Source organism: Xiphophorus hellerii, chromosome 10, assembly GCF_003331165.1.
Source record: "Xiphophorus hellerii strain 12219 chromosome 10, Xiphophorus_hellerii-4.1, whole genome shotgun sequence".
NCBI lineage: Eukaryota > Metazoa > Chordata > Actinopteri > Cyprinodontiformes > Poeciliidae > Xiphophorus > Xiphophorus hellerii.
In genome coordinates, this window is record NC_045681.1 from 20,224,901 (window position 1) to 20,238,185 (window position 13,285).

Consider the following 13,285-nt stretch of genomic DNA (forward strand, 5'->3'; position numbering starts at 1 on the left):
ATCAACATTTCAGCATTTTTAATATCTTGAATTGAATCTAAGACCCCCAAAAATATAAATATAGAGGATGTTTGTGAGATTCTGCTGTGTTACAATCAAAATAGCATAAATAGTGACATTTCGAAGCTCTTAATCCCTGTAGCGCCTAGCTTAAAATAGTTTATTTTGTACAGAATAAACTATTTTATAGTTTAAAATATAAAATAGCTTCGTATCGGATGGTAGAAGAAGTGAAGATAAATTTGAGCTTACTCATGATAGACGCAGAAATGCTAGCTAGCTAACAAGAACATATTAGCAGCTATTTACCGGTAGCTGCAAGCGCCACAATGAACAAGTGGCTCGAACATTTCCCTGACAGAAAATTACATACAAGAATATACAAGATTAAATAGCCCTGTCACAAGAAAATAACTTCCTTGAGGCTAACTTATTTTGCTTTTCATGAAATTAAGATATTTTGTTGTACAGAGACCCTGGTCACTGATGCCACACTCTAAAACGAGCAGCAAAACTCAATGCTCTTAAAACCTCTTGATTCACAATAAATTCAGGCCATTTGTTTTTCAGGTCTACTCACCAACCTGAAGAAGAAATTGTCAGCACATTTGAAGCAGCTAACCAGCAAATATTTGAGCGTCGCAGTGCTTACAAATGATAGATTGGTTGGTGGATTTTTTTCAAACTTAGCAAATTAGTTCTTTTGTTTTTGAGTCTGTTCTTGAAAACCAAGTAATCCAGTGATGTATAATTGCATGTTGTAAGTTGGACTGTGTCATCAGTAAATGCCTATTTATTGGGTTTTACACTGAGCTCTGTTTATTTGCTGTCCATAAATCATTGAGATGGTAAACAAATAAGGCTGAGGATTGATATTACTATTATTTTTTATGTACATATTTACAATTTGATGACTTCATAAATACATGTAGCAGTGAATTTAATGTATTTGAGGTAATCATCTAATTAAATCTTTTTTTTATTTACAACTACAGCAGAGATTACATGGATCATTTACAATGTTGCGATACGTTAATATCCCTCAGCGGGAAATAAATTTAAAATGAACTGAAGCACAGGAATGCTTAGAGCTAATGTTTCAGGTGTGCTAAGCTAAAATTCAGCATTATGTTAATTTGCTTTTTAAGTAATTTCGATTCGGATGTTAATTTTAAATCAATTGCGAAGCATCATACCTTTTGAAGTTCTTATTTTTCTTATCTGAGAGCATGTTCAAAGAGCAAAAGAACTTTTCTTTTCAGAAACTTGTCAGATGAAACTCAAAACTGGGAGCAAAGCAAAAACATTCTGTCGTCTTTGTGGCGGCGCGGAGCCGCAGCAGCCTCCGCAAAGGGCTTCACTTTGCTGTCAGAGGTGAACGTCAAGAAACCAAGAGGATGGGTAGAGGAGAGATCACTGGATGTTTGGTGGGATAAATTTGGCGGGATGAGAATGAATATTTGATTTCCGTGCTCCTCTCGAGAACTGAGATAAATATTCAAAAGAGGTGGAGGGGAGGGGGGAGGGCGGAGGAAAAACTCGCAGAGCTCCCCTTCAGCAGATGAGACGCTGAGCATGAGGATGTAAATCAAATCGAGCGTGAAGCCGAGAGAATCCAAACGCACAGGAGACAGGCGGACGCAAACCGCGGCTCAAACACCCGACGTATACGGGTATTTTTAGACCAGAACAAGAATCTCCAGATTAGAGATTTCCGCTGCGTTTCCGCTCAAATAAACACGACTGTCCAAATATGTGGTTACAATAACTTGGGTATGATGCTAAAATAAATGCCTCCACACACACACAAACATATCCTTACCCAAATACACACACTTCGTCTAAATCAAGCATGAAGCTCAACAACTTGGACGCATATTTAAGGATTCACAGTTAAAAACCTTGAAGATCTTTATACCCTCGATTTATTATTATCCACAAAATACTTTAAAGCAAATGTTCATTAATACGTATCACACAGGAAATATATTTCAGAATATATTTTTGGTTAAGTAACATTTTAAAAGCCCTTTTTAGTAATAAAAAAAAAGCCTTTGTAGCTACGCCAGACTTAAAGAGAACCATATATGGATGAAAATAAAAATGCTATTTACATCACAGTGTCTGACATGCTTCGGTTGTACGCAGCAGACGGATCTCGTCTTTTTAAGGAAAATTATGTCAAATTAATAAGTGGCCACTTACAGGCCTCTGTTGCCCCCTGGGTGATGGAATCTGGGGAGCAACCCCAAAGCTGATGGATTTCATTCCACCAAAAGTAAAAAATAACTGAAGCAGAATAAGTATCCAGACAACAGAAGTGATGAAACCGTCAATTAGTATAAGATTTTAAGCTGAGTTTAAAAAATAAAAAAATCTCAATTATGCATTTTATATACATGTATATGTCTCAGTTTGCAGAAGAAGTCAATAAATGTCCTCTGTAAGAAATTCTCTGTATGTTTTCCACGATAATTAGCCTCTGCTACCACTTTTCTTTTTCTGTGTCTGAGCTAAGTGACAAAGGTAACTTATTACCAATGGTATTTGTTATATTTGAACTCAAGTGGCCTTTATTAAAGTGTTCAGAAAGGAAAAGTGAATGTAGTGGGAAGACCAGCAGCAAAGGCTGGGGGTGTGAAGTTGAACTGAATACGTCGGCATCCGTAGCTGTGTTTCTGTTACAAATATGCGCAAACTTTTCGATATTCTGCTTATATCAAACCCTCCTACCCCCTTATTAAATTAAAATCACACGTGAATAAGTCTGTTCATGAGATAAGCCGTTAGAAAATCATGGAAACAGTTACTTGAGATATATATCTCACCCAAGGCGCTCGTCTTCTATCAGCCAATCAGAGGAGAAGTTGAGTTCTTAATCGGTGGTTGGAGGCACGAGCCTCTTGGGAGCGGTTACATATATATGCAGTGTTTTTGGAAAATTGTAGCCTGTGATTTTACAGAAGAGTTATGGATTCAACGCTTTCAAATGAACAAAAACATTTGATGAACTTTGCGATCCTTTATACCTCAAATAAACGCTGCACAAACAGGTGCAGCTCGTGTGACGCGATAAAAGGTGTTTCTGTTAGTGTGCTGTGGTGGCACACCAATAGCACTCCACTGGTGTGGGTTGAAAGTCCTTATGTGGGCTTTCAACACACATAAGAAAGCCTTAATCCTCGACACAGATGTTGCAGGTTCAATTCCCAGCCTAATGATCTTTCCCTCTCTTTCATTACTGACTTTCCTATCTGACCGCTCTCAAATAAAGGCCACTATGGCCAACAAAACCTTTAAAAAAAGTGTTTCCATTGCAGTTTTGCAAAATGCACTAATTCTCGATACGATGAAAAATCCCCATCTCATCCTAGGGCAAATTTATTTATTTTTTTTTATTAAAATGTTTCAATTAATTACATTTATTTTTGTGATTCCAATTTGAGTAATATGGTCAGCGGAAATGCGGCCAATGACAAACACCATAGCGTCCCAATACTGCAGCACCAGCTCTACAGCTACATCAAGCAGCCTTTCTTTGAATAACTTTTTAGTAGCAACGTGGGTCTTGTTGTGTTGTGGATGTCTGTAGTTTGAGTATTGAGATGGAGGCTGTTGTTACTAGGGGGAACTTTCTAAAGCCACACCAGTGCAGATTAGAGTAACAATGCTGGTCAGAACTGGAGCAGAGTTGATGTCCGCCTGAGTGAGACTAGAAGCTTTTTGTTTTGCATGACAGTTTTTAACCACAAGCCATTTGCAGTTGAGATGAATTAGTCAGACAAAACCTTGTTATTCTCCTGGGTACTTGTTTTTTTTTTCAAACTTTTTAAACATATTTCTTATTTTCTGAAATAAAAATTTAAAAAAAGACCTAATATGAGTAGTATGTTTGAAGGGAAGTGAAAAGGGAAACTTTAAAAAAAGGATTCTATCTGTCCTTTAGGTTTCAGCCCCAACACCACTCAAGGAAAGCATTTCCTTTTATCTTATTAAAGGTTCCACCTGCTTCAGGGGCGTCTGTCTGCCTTGTGAGTTCCCCCAGGAGAGCCACCTACCGGAGCGGCCTGAGCGTCCTCAGCAGCCGCAGCACTCGGAGCATGCCCAAGATTTTGGTTCCCGTGTTGGAGATGAGAGACACCAGGATGTCGACGACAGAAATCATCACCAACATCCCGTCCAGGATGTTCCAGCTGCTCCTCAGGTAGGCTTTGTCCCCGAAGAAAAAGCCCATGGCCGCAATCTGAAACAGCAGAGGGCGACGTAGAGCGCAATTATACTCTCATGAAGAAAAGCAGAGGTTGTTCATCTGAAAATGTTGGTAACACTTCTGTGTGTGTACAGGATGATTTAGTCCGCTGCATTGCTTTGTTTTTTTTGTTTGTTTCTTTTTATCTGTGTGGCAGTAGATTGGTTTTCTATCGAGCTTTTCATTTATTCATTACTGTCCAGCTCAATGCTCGTTGTCGACTGATTGTCTTCTTGGCTGCGAACATTAGAAAGCCTCAAAGCGTTCCAAACTTCATTTCTCAAACTAAATTCTCCACATATCTACCCGTCCAAAAAGCAATTTGTACACCGCGCACTTTCTCTCTCATATTAAAACAAGCCAACGTGACTGTTTTTTTTTTTTTTAACTTCATGCATTCCAAAACATCTACTGCAATCAAACCTGATCATCATTGTTTGATTTAGATTTTATTTTAGTAAACAGTACATGCAGCATGTTCACACTTGTTTCATTTCTGAACATTTTTTCACCACAAGTGGAAGAAAGAAGAATGAGCAGTTCTCAAAGATCCTAACAAAGATAAATCGGGGAAATACAAATGCTTGTCACACTTTAACGACTCTCAAAGTTAAAGTGTGGCATACTTTGTTACTTTGCAGAAAATCCTCTCACTGCAGTCTCAGCTTCAAGTCTTTTGTGGTTTTCTTCATCTTCATCATTTTTATTTGTCAAAAACACCGAAAAACTTATTGCTTTCTTCCCACTTTACAGCTATTTCTGCTCTTGAATAGAGCTCTCCTCTCCACACAGACTATGTAGAAAGAGCCGTCAGTGCTGTATCATCTCACTGTAATACATTTCATGTTATTCATTCTAGAAATTACCCTGTCCTGTGTTGATGTTGCTAGTATGCTTATCTTATTCATCTACTAAGCTGCTAGCTCTGCTAGCATTTATCCACACCTCATATGTTTCCACCAAGCTGCTAGCTCTGTTAGCTAGCTGCTAACTCTTATACATTTAAATAAATCAGTCGAAAGCGCTATCCAATATGAAGGTGCTTCCTGCTCTGTGTCCCAACTCAAATTTTCCTTCATGACAGTAAAACTAAACTAAACAATCTTCAGTCATTTCTGGTGAAGCAATGCGGAGGAATGGGGTTGCACAGTTGCAGTTGTAGGAATGTGAAAGCAACACCAAAACACTGATGATCATTACTTCAACGGATATTCCTGATGACACATGGAAGAAATAAAAATTAACAAAGGTCCTCATTGTTATGGAAGTAGATAAATATTTTTGTGTTCAGTTGAAGCATATTTGAAAGGGATATTTTCTTTTATGTTTTTCCACGTCTGGTTTCCTTAAAAACGAGGGGGAAACGCTTTTTAACATCTTGTAAAACCAATGTTCTGTTAAACCACAGCGGTTTCTTTCATTTGAGATACAAAACAGAAAATAATGACTTCGAAGTATTGATTTGTTGATTTTTTTTTTCCTTCACCCTATTCACACCATAATTCCAAACTTGTTGGGTTAATAAATATGGTAAAAATGGGAAAATAAAGGAATTCAGACAAACTGAAACAGAAAACTAGAATTAGGGGGATTTTATATATATATATATATAAAAATAATAAAATTATAGTAAATAAAATAGGATCTTCTGGGGCCCATATTTAAGGTCCCAACTTAAGTTCAGCTGCTCTTTCAGTTTAAGCTGAATTTAAGTTGAATAAAAGCAGAATAGGCATTCAGGAAATGCAATGCAATGCAAGATGATCTGAAATAACAGAAACATGACGGCGTGCGTGTGTGCGTGCGTGTACGGTGGCCCTACATCCCTAAGTAACTGGTCCAAAAATAGAGACAGAGGCTTTGAATGAGTGACACCCATGAACTTTCCTCTCCTCTGCCTCCACTCGCTGCTGCCCACGCCTCTACGGACCTCCATTCAAAGCAAAGTCATTTTAATGCAGGCGAGACGACCCTTCTCCTGTGCGTGAACGCGTGTTTGTTCTCTCTCTAGTCTCCTTTTTGAACTCCTTTTCTCTCCATTTTCCTTTGTGCTTCAGCAAATTAGAGCATCTGTAGCCATAAGGAAAATTGTATTTTTATAAGGAACTTTGCCACTGAAGTGGATTTATCAAGTCTAGTTGTCTTTTATCTTATACTATCTTTTTTTTTTTTTTTTTTTTACTGTGAGGTGATTTGAGGTGTTTAAGATCTTTTTTTTTTTTTTTTCCCAGATGAGACAAGTGATGTGTTTCACAGCAAAGAAGCCACTGTTTAAAAGGATAGAGGACACTGGAATAAAAGTACAGGAATGCAAAAACATGAATAATGCAGATAAATTGAAATATCATCATTAATAAAATATCAGTAGAAAACATAGAAATGAGTTTTAAAATTATGATTTTTATGGCAATAATTACAGATGTATTTTTAAATGTGGAATAATTTCAATTGCTGCTTTGCCTCTCAAGGGCTACATTCACACAGCCGAGAAATGCAACACACATCTGTTTTTTTTTGGGGGGGGGGGGGGGGGGGGGCTTGCCCATTTGCTGCCCATTTATGATTTTTCCATGGCAATTTGAACAGTACAATTCTGATATTTTCACCCTTGCAAAAAAAAATTACATTTCTGCCACTTTCACATGTGGAACAATATTGGATATGTATCCAATAGTCTCTGCAGTCCGAACGGTCATGTTGCATTTCCTGAAAGTTTTACTTCATTGACATGAGACATCCATCATAGTTCTGTCAAAAAGTTATATTAAATATGTATAGAATAAAAATATTTTAGTTTGACAAGTTTTTCCCCACATTTTGGTTTAATGAATTGTGGCATGTCTGGCTTTCCATACCTGCTGCTGTTACAGTTTTTTTTATACGAATCCTATGAATCAAACTGTCCTTTAGCAGTTAAATGAATACAGAAAAAAATAAAAAAGCAAATAAATAAAAACACTGCAAATGTAAATTTTTTACTGTCAAACATTTATTTAATGTAGATATAAGCCTTTAAAATGTCAATTCCTTTTATAGTGAAATTAACAGAAATCTTTTTGTAATGTAATCTACATTTTCTGTGCTCTAGCGCACCATGAAAACAACTTGCACTGCCATGTTGGTAACTACATAAACCGTAACATCTCATTGGCTAAACCAACTCAGTCATTGCCCTGTCCAGGGTGAACCCCGCCTCTCGCCCGGAACGTAGCTGGAGATAGGCACCAGCAACCCTCCCGCTCCCATTAGGGACAAGGGTGAACAGAAAATGGATGGATGGAAAAGCTATAAGTGAACGTCTCACCTTTACGGTCATCTCTGCCACGAAGATCGCGGTGAAGATGTAGTTGGAGAATGTCAGGAAGATCCGCTCCTGCAGAACGACCAGGCGACACGAAACTAGTTAGGATCCCCGTTTTCCTCCCCAACATCTTTATTCTTTTGGTTTCTGCTGAGCCTAAAGTTTTGCCTCTAAACTAATCCAGAGTCTCACTCAATAATGCATGAGGAAGCTACTTTCCTCATATTTTATCTGAACACATCTTTTTCTATAAACACTCCTGCTGCAGTCTAATGATAGCTGGCAGGGCCCCTTATGAGGCTTGGTCTTTATTCGCACTCCATAAAATATTCAAGCAAGGAATCTCATTAACATTCTTTTCTTTACAAATATTCAAGTCGAGGTTACTTAAAGTAAGCATTTTCCTGTTGAAGGGACACTTTTGAGGCCCTTCTCAATCCGTTTCAGCATGCCTCCGTTTGACGTGAACACGGAGAAGATGACGGGAGCTTACTTAGTAACCTCAACGAGGACAGAAGAGGGAAAACACGAAGAATAAGATCCCCTCAACAAGTGCTTATTTTCCCTGCTCCCCCCTCTGCCTGAGGAAAAGACGACCCCGTCCTGCCTCTAAACGTCTGTGGATGTGCGTGTGTGTGCGTGTGTGGGCGTAGGTGGCCGTCTTTCCCACGGCCTCCGACTGCCACCACACATGCTCCGAGGAGTCACATGTGTACACTATGAACGGAGACGGCAGACCCGCAGAGCTCTTTGCGAAGTCTCTGGGAACACCAAGAATGTCATCAGTAGAAATTCTTCAGTGGAGATGGTCCATAAATTCCAGTCTGCAGACGCCATCGTCATCTCTCTCTCTCTCTCTCTGATAGATAAATGGGGCGGCTTTGTTATTGTGACAACGGTCACATTCGCCAGGTCTAGAAACTTTCTCAAAGGGATTTCTTGTCTACACACTGGGATGACTGGTTCATATTTTTTGCCTTCTTACACTCTTCCGCTCGATTCTCATCTCTCTTCTGTCTGGAATTTCTTCCATTGAAGTGGATTTCTCTGCGAGAGCTTAAACCAGGGCAATCAGTGAACGAAAAACATTGTGAATGACAACTAGGGCTGTTGTAAACGATTATTGTTGTAATTGAGTAATCGAATAAAATTTTTTTAAATAAAATTTTGGTAAATTTTGCCATAGCAGCAGTATTGGTATCGGACGTCAATATCAGCCCAAATTTTCATAACTGTTCATTCCTAACAATTACTTTTCCATAGCTTAGAAAATCAACCCGTAACAATAGCAGCTCACTTTTTGAGTCAACACGGACAAAAATTACACACAAAAAATCTGAAATTATACACACCCGACGTTACGCTAAGAATGCATAGCATTCATCATCAACAACTCATTGGTGGAAGTGAGAGTTTTGCTCAACACAAGTAATCATCGGACCGGAACACGGTGGGCTAAATAGTAAAACATAACTTAACGAAACTCTGAGGCAGAGAAATTTTAATGATCGTGTTACTATAATCACTCGATGAATCGTTACAGCCCCACTGATGATGTTGATCTACTGTCATTGTAAAGTCCTCGAAGGCTGCAATGTTAGCACTGTTGTATTGTAGCAAGAAAGTCCCCAGGTTCAGGTCTTAGCCTAGGTTCCTACATTTTGTAACATTGTCACCTGTTTTGGCTGAAAATCCAAAGACTGACACATTTTAACAAGAGAGTAAACTTGGTGTGGGTTAGAATCATGACCTAACCCCTTAGCTCACCTGTGTCAAATTCAAGGACCAGGGGCCAAACGTGCCCCACGTAGCTTTTTATGTGGCCCTCTAGACTCCAAGTTACATCAATAAGTCCCTCCAGTTTTTCAACAAATCTGCAAAACTCATTCAAAGTCCAAACAAAATCAACAGATTCCCCCATTTTTTCTGATTTTTAATGCAAATTAATTTCAACATTGGGTTTAAGCGAGAGCTGCCTCAGCCTTCCTTGATGTCAAGTCATAGTCCGTGATCGATACGGCGATTAATAAAAAGTCACGTTCAACATCATTAGGGCTGTAAAACAATATTTTAGTAATCGAGTGCTCTATAGAATATTTTTACGATTAATCGAGAATCGGAGCTTTTACTTTCTCTCTCTCTGCGCCATTCCTACCGTTCGCTCCAAAACTGTAACGACCCGATTCCGACAGCAGAAAATCTAACGTACTCCAACCATCACACTGCAAAAGTAAACAATCCTCATTTGTCCCCAAACTCTGACAAAACGCTGCACAATTCACCACCATCCTGCTAGCACTTCACATCAATTCATAGGTGGAAGTAAGAGCGCTACCCACCACAAATAATGAGGGTGCGCTAATAAAACATAATTTAACGAAGCTTCGAGGCAGATCAATTTTCCTTGAGGAATTTTAATAATTGAGGTACTCGAATCATTCGAGGAATAATTTCAGCCCTAAACATCATACATTAGCACAAATATAAAAATGCCTTACAAATTTTCTAAATTAGCGCCACAAAATCTATATTTTTGATTGCAAAAAAACACAAAAGCAATCATGAAATCCTGGATGGACTGATCAGTGTGAAAAGATGTTCAATATCAGTTCGTTTTAAGAAACACTCGCTGAATGCTGAAACAAACAGCTATTTATTGATATTTTAACAGTTGAACTGATTTTGTCAATACATTCTGGCACAACCGGCCCTTTAAGAACATTCAGAGATTTGATATGGCCCAAAATGAAAATGATTTTGGCAGAACCTGCCTTAGCTGACGGCTAACAGACGTCAACTGTACCTTTCCATCGCCTCCATGTTCTTCTGCTAAAGTGCTGGTGGTGTTTGTCTCACTTCAACATGGAAAATCTCACTTCCACAGTGATGTACTGATGAGTTTAACAGCAAAGCATAATAATCTATCACACCGCCTGGACACTGAGATTAAACTGACTGTATTTATACGTTCAATGCCGATACGATTCAATTCAGAGCTTCAGACAGTAATGTAATCTCCCCTGGTTCGGTTAGAAATAATAAATCCTCATAGATAATGTAATGCTCCGCAATGTTTTACACTCAGATGCAGCGTGACTGTATCCAGGCAACCCCCCAGTGCCAAATGAAAACAGAAACGGACGGCGGGCCAAATGCAAAGTGTTTGTCATAACTTTCAGGATAATAAGCTAATTATTCAGCCAACATTCAACACCCAAAAGCACTTCATCTGCATAACGATGAATACGCTCAGGCTCAGAGAAAGGCCCTGTTGGTGTTTTTTTTTGTCAAACTAACACAGAGGGTGATGGGGGGGGGGGGGGAAAAAGCGGCTCCTTACAAACTGGTCGCAGCAAAATGATAAATTATACATGTTGGGCATGTTGTACGCGGCCCCGAACAAAATCGGCGCAAATCGATTTACAATCGACTTCATTAATACGGAACAAGCCAGACGGACAAATGACCAGCCGTAGCAAATTGGGGTGTGGAGGACCATTACGACCGTTCTCTCTCCTGTCTCAGGCAGCTTGCTGCGTTATGCACTTTCATCCTATTTCAATAATGACCACAGCATTCAGGACGAGGAGGGGGGGAATGACAAAATGTTCCTTTTAGGAATACCACTCTTTGATGTGAGTGCTAGCACGACTGATTGCTGATATTTAAATCTGTTTATGCAGGCTGAGGTGAGAGGGAAGGAATCCACCTACGTGTGTGCGTGTGTGTGCGGGTGTGGGTGTGTGTGCGTGTGTGGGGGTGTGCGTGTGGGGGTGGGTGTGTGTGTGTATGCGTGTGTGTGGGGGTGTGTTGGTGTGTGTGTGGGGGTGTGTGGGTGTGCGTGGGTGTGTGTGTGTAATCTCTTTGCCCTGATTAGTACAGGTGGGCCCCAAACATCTCGCCTTTCAGGACTTCAGCCATGCACACCGGAGAACAAGTGATTTAATCAATTACGAGAACACAAAACAAGCAGGACAAGAAGTTCTGGAGACACTGAACCACAAATAGGGCAAGATAAAAAAACAAAAGAATAATCCATAATTTATGGATCAGGCAGTTGAGCTAGGTTCTGCCGATTTTTGAGACAAACACCCTGTCCCTGTAAACTATTTACTGCTATTAAACTTTTTTTCTCTCTCTCTCTTCTCATGTTGCAACCATACATTTTTCAATAGGGTTTTATGGCACTAGAACAGCCCTTACCAGTGATCAGGGCTGACAATTTGAAAGTTTTGGGGTCTTGAGATTCCATTCGGAAAACCAATCCAAAACTTTGATTAAAAAAAAAGTAAAGATATATACAGTACAGACCAAAAGTTTGGACACACAGGTGTGTCTAAACTTTTGGTCTGTACTGTTTATATATATATACAGTATATACAGTATATGACGTAATTGTTGAAACAGTCACTATGTTGTGGCAGTATGGAGTGAGACAGAAAATCTGTGAAATAAAAACAAAAGTCAGACTCCTCTGCCTCTTCCCAGAGCTAGCTAGAAACAACCAATGGTAACACTTTATTTGAAAGGGTGTGCATAAGACTGACATTACAACGGTCACGAACATGAAGGAGTCTTCGTGAATGTTTACAACTGTTGTCATGAAGTGTCCTTCGTTAGATAATGACACTTTTAATGCAAAGTTGCACTAAAAGTTGCATTAAAAGGTCAATTAAAAGTGTCATTATTTACCGAATGAGACGTAATGACAACATGCATGAAGACTTTGTCATGTTCATGTCAGGTCTTATGCCATGTTTATGTATTCATGTCAGGTCTTATGCCATGTTTATGTATTCATGTCAGGTCTTATGCCATGTTTATGTATTCATGTCAGTCTTATGCACAACCCCTTCAAATAAAGTGTTACCTGACCAATCAGAGGTAGGAGGTGGGTCTTAGCGCTGTCATTCACATTTTTTATTATTTTTTTGGCTGTTTTGAAAACTTTTAGTTGAATAAAGTGCGACATCTGCCTTGAAGTTTTTGAAATGGACTGTTAAGGATTCTTCAAGTAGTTAGCCGTTTACATTCATGCTTTTGTTTGGAAGCGGGTGAAGAATGTCGCATCGTCACGTTCTCTTCCTCCCAACCCCCAGGAACTTTATTTAAAAAGAGAAACATACAGGAACAAAATAAAACAGACAGTACAGAACAACACACACAAGCGTAAACACCATATCTAGGGTTATTGACGATTTTCAAAGTATCCTTTTTGTTCCACATAAAGACAATTTATTTGAGGTTGTAGCTTGACAAGATGTGAAAAGGTTAGATGGGGCATGAGTAGTATAGCAAAGGGACTGTATTTATGGGCCTTTTTTTTTTTGTTTTTCTCCATACAGCATGGCTTTCCGCCACACCTGCCCTGTTTGAAGGGATGCCGCCTCAGCTGTGGAGGTGACGGTGCTGAATATGCAGAGCGTCAGATACAGAGGGTAAAGCACACATCACCCAGAGCAACTGGCTCACAATCAAACAGGAGTGGTTCCCTGCTTACACGATGTTCCGCTCCAATTCTCTGCCGAGTGTGAGGCACAGAACAAATTCTGGCCTGTGCGAGCGCCTTGCGTTTGAACTCGCTGACAGGTGCTTTTTTTTTTTTTTCTTCCTGCATCTCTCTTTGGGGTTTTGTTAAGCTGTCACAGAGTGCCTCCATTATGAACTCGCACATCTATGGAACTTCTGTTAATGATTAATACATTACATTTCTCTCCCTGTGCATCGCTGAAGGC

The 13,285-nt window shown here is 39.4% G+C and overlaps 1 protein-coding gene across 15 annotated transcripts in view; it reads right to left on the reverse strand.

The window, feature by feature from the left end:
* The window catches only part of cacna1g (calcium channel, voltage-dependent, T type, alpha 1G subunit), a 271,449-nt gene that overhangs the window by 50,964 nt on the left and 207,200 nt on the right, over positions 1-13,285 (reverse strand). For all 15 annotated transcript variants that reach the window (XM_032573632.1, XM_032573624.1, XM_032573631.1 and 12 more), the window contains 2 exons: positions 7,554-7,622; positions 4,059-4,243 (listed from right to left, as the gene is read on the reverse strand). In XM_032573632.1, the coding sequence (XP_032429523.1) occupies positions 4,059-4,243; positions 7,554-7,622 (254 nt within the window). The remainder of the gene's footprint in view (positions 1-4,058; positions 4,244-7,553; positions 7,623-13,285) is intronic.